The 6,000-nt window shown below is 39.5% G+C and overlaps 1 protein-coding gene across 1 annotated transcript in view; it reads left to right on the top strand.

Annotated features, from left to right (window-relative positions):
* The first annotated feature begins 1,950 nt into the window (after positions 1-1,950).
* The window catches only part of LRRC63 (leucine rich repeat containing 63), a 38,408-nt gene continuing 34,358 nt past the window's right edge, over positions 1,951-6,000 (top strand). Inside the window, exon 1 of the mRNA XM_008706927.2 lies at positions 1,951-2,274. Coding sequence (XP_008705149.2) covers positions 2,097-2,274 — 178 coding nt within the window. The 5' untranslated portion in view covers positions 1,951-2,096. The remainder of the gene's footprint in view (positions 2,275-6,000) is intronic.

The following is a 6,000-nucleotide window of genomic DNA, read 5'->3' as shown; positions in this document are numbered from 1 at the left end:
CTGTCAACTTTCTGGTCTTTCTGAGAGGCTAATCAATCTATGGAGTGGACGCAGGACAAAGTGGAATAAATTCATGGCTGCGGCCACAATCTCATTGGGACCCAGTAATCGTACAAGGAAAAAGAAAACAGGTGCTAATAATACTCTAAAGAAAAACAAGCTGTATATTTCCCAGAGTCTGATGAAATACTTTTTTACTTTTCCAAGTTTTTTTTCATTGACTGTTTTAAAATATATGCTTGCTCCTAAGGAGAAAAAGTAAGATTTGGTTAGGGAGTAAATCTTAAAAGATCCCCAAAGCTAGGCAGATTTATGCAGAAGTCTCTCATTTTCCAACACCTGTTACTAAAGTTCCTACACTTGTACTTAAAAAAATGAGACTGGGAGGAAGCTCCATCTGCTTAACTTCCTGAGTTGGGATTTACACACCTACCTGATGAGTTCTCTCTCGCACTCTTTCTCTCTCAAATCTTCAGAGAAACATGCACATACATGCAAACACAGACCACTATACGTACAGGTTCATCAACACCATGACAGAGGAGACAAGCCACACTAAGATAATCAAAACGAACCACTGTAACCGTGAGAAATGGGTTTCTTTTAAAGCCCGTCTGGACACTTCTTGTCCCTATTCCTACTCAGTTTCTCTTCATCCAGGAACTTGAAAGGATCAGAAAGACAAAACAGTTCGCATTAAAGGAAGAGAAAGAAAACAAGCATGTTCGCTTTCCGGGGGTACTACAAAATCAGCAACGGGACCCGGCTGAGCCCAAATGCAGCATTAAAGACTGCCAGCCCAGACCCTAGATACGTCGTGTAATCAAGACTAAATAAATAATCGTGGTCATTGTCATTAAGAATGAAAATAGTAATAACGATTGTCACCCCGGGGTTCCGTACAGCAGCTGCACACGGAGCGGACTTCTCCTCCAGCCCCCACCGCAGCCTCCCCGCAGCAGGACACCACCGCGGAGAAAGGCCAGTGGGTGGGCGGGGCGCGCGCCGAGCCTTGGGGCGGGGCCGGCTCCGCGGGGCTCCTCGGGCGCGCGCCCCGCCCGGTCCCGCCCTCCCTTCTCGAGCCTGCGAGTCCAGCGGGCAGGGCGGCATTATCGGCTTCCGGTTGCTAGGGCCAGTCTCCTTGGCCTCTGGCCGCGCCTTGCCAGGGGAAGAGCGTAACCTAGGTGCTTCCCGCGGGAAGACCCACACCTCACTCAACCTTTACGTCGCTGCCTAAATTCGGAGGAAAAGAGGGAAAGCCAGTTGTTTTGAGAAACAGCTGATTGCCTTAAGGGATAGTAGAGGAGTCCAACCGATCTTCTCCTATAATATGGAAGGAAAATTACCAGCATCAAGTGGACGTACTAACAGGGATCATACCTTGAACGCTTGTGTGCAGTTATCTTTGGGGGATAAAATGGCCCATTTATGCAGCTCCAAAGCATTCCCTTCTGGACTGTCAACGGAATAGTGATGTACCAGGCACTTTCCTGCTGCCCTGAGAGCTAAGCGCATGTTTGCGGGGGGTGGGTCCATCTTCTGGTATCATCTCTAAATAGTACTAATTGGAACAGAGATCCTGGAAAATCTAATTAGATTGAAGACCATCTTATTTCTTGATTAAATAGTGTAACCCAACTAGTAATGGTTGCAGTTTAAAACAAGTCATTATTACAGAGAGAAAACAACTTACTTGTGAATAGTTATTGTGAGTCTTAAGAGACTATCATGGAGGGGCTTCCTTATCTTTTTGACCAAATCTTTTTCCAAATACATAAAGTGATAACATTTTGAAGGTAGAGAAAAAAAAGAATGTTATTTCTACTGTTCTGGAAAATCAATATTTACTAGATGATGTAACACTGGCAGACTGAATATTTTGCTAACATGGGGAATTTTAGAATGATCCTGGTTGGTAATAGTATATGTATTTTAAAATTCTGTGTTAATTATAAACCGAAATTTTATCTAGATCCTTTCTAGAAGTTTTAAAGAATTTTTTTTTCTTATCTTCTCTTTTATAGGAATTCTGCTTGGACTCAGTACAGTATTAGCACAGAATGATTTTCACTAAGATGTAATCTAGATCCTAATGAATGACTTTTCAGCAACAATTCAAACATATTCAAAACGTTTTCAATTCTCGCTTAACCAACAGTTGTGAAAAACAGTGCTTATTGTTAATTAAAATGCAAAACCACCCACAACTACTTCGAAGACCTTTACCTCCAAAATTCCCTAAGCTGCCTTTAAGTAAGAAGAAAGTCCATACAGGTATGTGTATTAATCAGATATGTTATTAAGCTTATTTATTTTTTGTAGAAATTTCTCAACCTACACAGTTCAGAATAACAATTGTGAAAAAGACACTCACTAATAACCAGTAACTTACAAATGTTTGTTGTGAGATGATAATATCCAATTCAATTCTACAACTACAGTTGACCCTCATTGTTTGTGAATTCTATAGGTGCAAATTTACCTAACCGCTAAAATTATTTCTAACCCCCAAAGCAGTACCCCATCTTTTGAACTCAATGATCTATCAAGAGGAACACTTCAGAGTCATAGAGGGAGCTCTTTCTCCTTTTATAATAGGTGAAACTGTATGCAGCAGAGTAGTAATATACAGGGACTCTTGGTCATTAGTGGATGAGTATAAGCAGGGCAGTGAAAATACACGTTCCCAGCTGACGTCCAGCAAGGGACATGCTCTGCCTTCTTGTTTCAGCTCTTATACTGTAAACAATGGCCCCTTGCTCAGTCTGTTTTCAATCTTTTCTCAGTGCCATATTTTTAAAATTGTTGTGCTTTTTGTTGGTGATTTTGCTGTCTAAAATAGCCCCAGGCATAGTGCTGTCTTGTGTTCCTAAGCACGAAAAGGCTGTGGTATGCTTTACAGAGAAAAACGTATGTGTTGGCTATGCTTATTTCAGGCATGAGTTGCAGTGTTGTTGGCTGCATATTAATGAATCAACAATATATATTAAAGTGTCTTTAAATAGAAACACATATAAAACAAGACTGTGTATTGATTGGCTGCTGATAGTGTTGAGACCAGAGGCCTAGAGGAACTTAACCCTGTATTTTTCCTAGAAGCAATGGCTCAGTGTTGGATAATTCAATGTTCACTGAGATTTTTATACAACAGAACTGTCAGGAATAACAAGAATCAGCCATACTTCCGAGCACAGTGCTAGGAATTGGGGGTGTAATAGTGAGCAAAAGAGACCCTGTCCATCCTCTTCATTGGTTACCCTCCGGTTGGATCAAATAATCATATAAGTAAATGTAAAATTATCCTGTGATTAGTGCTATGAAGTGAAATGAGCCACTTGAATAACTATCACTTTATATAAGACCCTTAATCCTCTATTTCCGTATGTGATATCTATTGACTCCTTACTTACAGCAATGATAAAATTAGAATATTTCCACTTCTTTCCCCTTTTCAGTCTCCTCAACCACTTGATTTTAGTTGATTGTATTCATTAATTTGTAATGTATTTCCTTATTTTAGTGTCCATAGTTATACTGTTAATATATGCCTAGTCTGTAACTTAATTTACAATGTTAAATTATTACCTTTGATGCATGGCTATTAAAGATGCATAAGTCAACATGCCTGTACTGCCTCCAATTTCCTATCCCACCTCCCCTTTCAACTTTTGTTATATCCTTTCTACATTTCTTTGGTGTTCTGTATTTCTACATTTACAACCTGTTCTATAACAATAATGCCCACACAGTTATGTGGATTTACTGCTCACTACCAGTTCTTTTGTTGTAGTTTTTTTCATTCATCTTTTAGTTGAAGTTTATCCGCAAGTACAGAACTGACTAATTCTTTTTTTTGTTGTTGAGGGGCTTTCCTGCTTTTTGGCACCTCAGAGATTCGATGACCTTGACTGTTATTAATCCCATGTTTCCAAAGACTCTTGGTAGAGTACTTTGCATTTAGAAGGTGTTCAAAATATTTGTTGAATGAATTCGTTAGTGCGTAAAATGACTCAAATACGGTTTATAAAAATGGGTATTCAAACACTGAAATAAAACCCTGAAATAAATATCTATAATTTGCATACGATTCTAGATACTATAGGGAATCAATAACCTGAGTGACCTGGTGCCTGCCTTTCAGGACATTTTAAGACCTTTAATCAAGTTCTGAAGATCAGTTACACATAAAACCAGAACCTTAAATAACAGTATAAGGCAGCACGGAATTTATGTCCAATTAATGGTACGGACAATAGTTCATAGATACGAGAGAGCACTGGGGTGGGAATGCGGCTTGAATTAAGACCTGAGGAATTAGTAAAAGTGGAATGAAGTATGTTTTATAGAGGAGTTTCTGTGTCGTTTCTGATGGCAGAGGAAAGGCTTTTGTAAAAGTAGAAATTTAATATATTAGAAAAAAAAAGAAAAGAAATCATAGGGAAATGTATTAAAAACTAGGAAAGTATAGAATTGAAAAGACAGATAGCATCTTCACTGGGAGGATTTCCCTAAGCACCTCTTCCCCCTCCACCCAGTCAGAGTACCTTCCTTAATGCTCCCATAGTATTTCATGTTTACCCCTACCAAGCACTTATCATTCTCTGGTGTACTTGTTTTGTTTTGGGTTTTTTGTTTTTTTTTTTTAGATTTTATTTACTTGTTTGAGAGAAGGCTCACAGAAGCAGGGGGAAGGGTAGAGGGAGAAGGAGAAGCAAACTCCCCGCTGAGCAGGCAGTGAGATATGGGACTGGATCCCAGGATTTTGGGATCCTGACCTGAGCCGAAGGCAGATGCTTAATCCACTGAGCCACCCAGACGCCCCCCCTCTGGTGTCACTGTTGACCTGCCTAGTTTCTATACTAAACTGTGAGATGTTTGCTGGTAGTGAGGTCTGTGCTGTGTGATTGTACCCTAGGCACTTGTACAGCTGGTACATGGTATGTGTTAACTGTTTATGGAATTAATGAGAACAGTAAGTGTGGGCTATATTAATCGAGAAAGATGGATTGAATAAGGTTTAAGGTACACTTTGAAAGAAGAAAATGATTTCAGTTGGTTTGTAAGAAAAGGTATTCCACACAGCGTGATCAACCTAAGAAATGAAATTACACATGAGCAGTATGGGCTTTGTGACCGCCAGTCATAATTAGAGTATCTGAAGGCTTCCACTGAAAATTAATGAGTCATTACCCAGAGAGGTTAGGTGAAGTGGGTCCAAATCACATAGATTTTTACTCGCCAAACTAAGGAATCTGAGCTATCACTGATAAGATTCAGATAATTTGATGGAAACATTATCAGGCTGTGTCAGAAAAACAAGGGTGAAGTTAAATCGATGTCAACTAGGATGATGGCCATGAAAATTAGAAGAGAAAATCTGTTTTTTTTTTAATATCACTTAACTGTGAGAGAACTTGAAAATGCAAAAGCCTGTGTGAAGGCACTTGATAAACTATAAAATCATTGCGTAGTTGTGAGATGTTACACTACTTTAATACTTCTAGCTTGGCCTGCAATTGTTTACTGACTTGCAGCAACCTGGAAAGTGCAAAAGGCCCTAGAGTGGGAGTCCAGGGAACTGAACGCTGGTCTTAGCTCCAACACTGATAGGACGCATGGCTTTAGGAAGTCATTCAGTCGGTGGGTCTTATCTTTCTATTCTGAAACAGCAGAACTTAATTAGGTCACTGATTTTCAATCCTTTTCTCTGCTGTAAACCAAATGAAGATGGGACAGGAATCCATCAAAACAATAGCTCACTTCTACATTCTCATGGTAGAAAAGGAAAGGGGAGTGAAGTGGGGGAGGAAAAGCGGTAGGGAATTAGAAGCTTTGGAGCTGACATGTATAATTTGAGTATAGCCTGGAGGTGATTAATTGGATGTGCTAAATATGAGGAGGAATTAGAAGTATGGTAGACTGAAAAATAACCCCATAAAAAGATATCAACATCCTAATCTCTAGAACTTGTGAATGTTATCTCATATGGCCAAAAAAAAA

This window comes from Ursus maritimus, unplaced genomic scaffold (assembly GCF_017311325.1).
Source record: "Ursus maritimus isolate PB19 unplaced genomic scaffold, ASM1731132v1 scaffold_10, whole genome shotgun sequence".
Taxonomy (NCBI): domain Eukaryota; kingdom Metazoa; phylum Chordata; class Mammalia; order Carnivora; family Ursidae; genus Ursus; species Ursus maritimus.
This window is presented reverse-complemented; position numbering and strand designations above follow the sequence as displayed.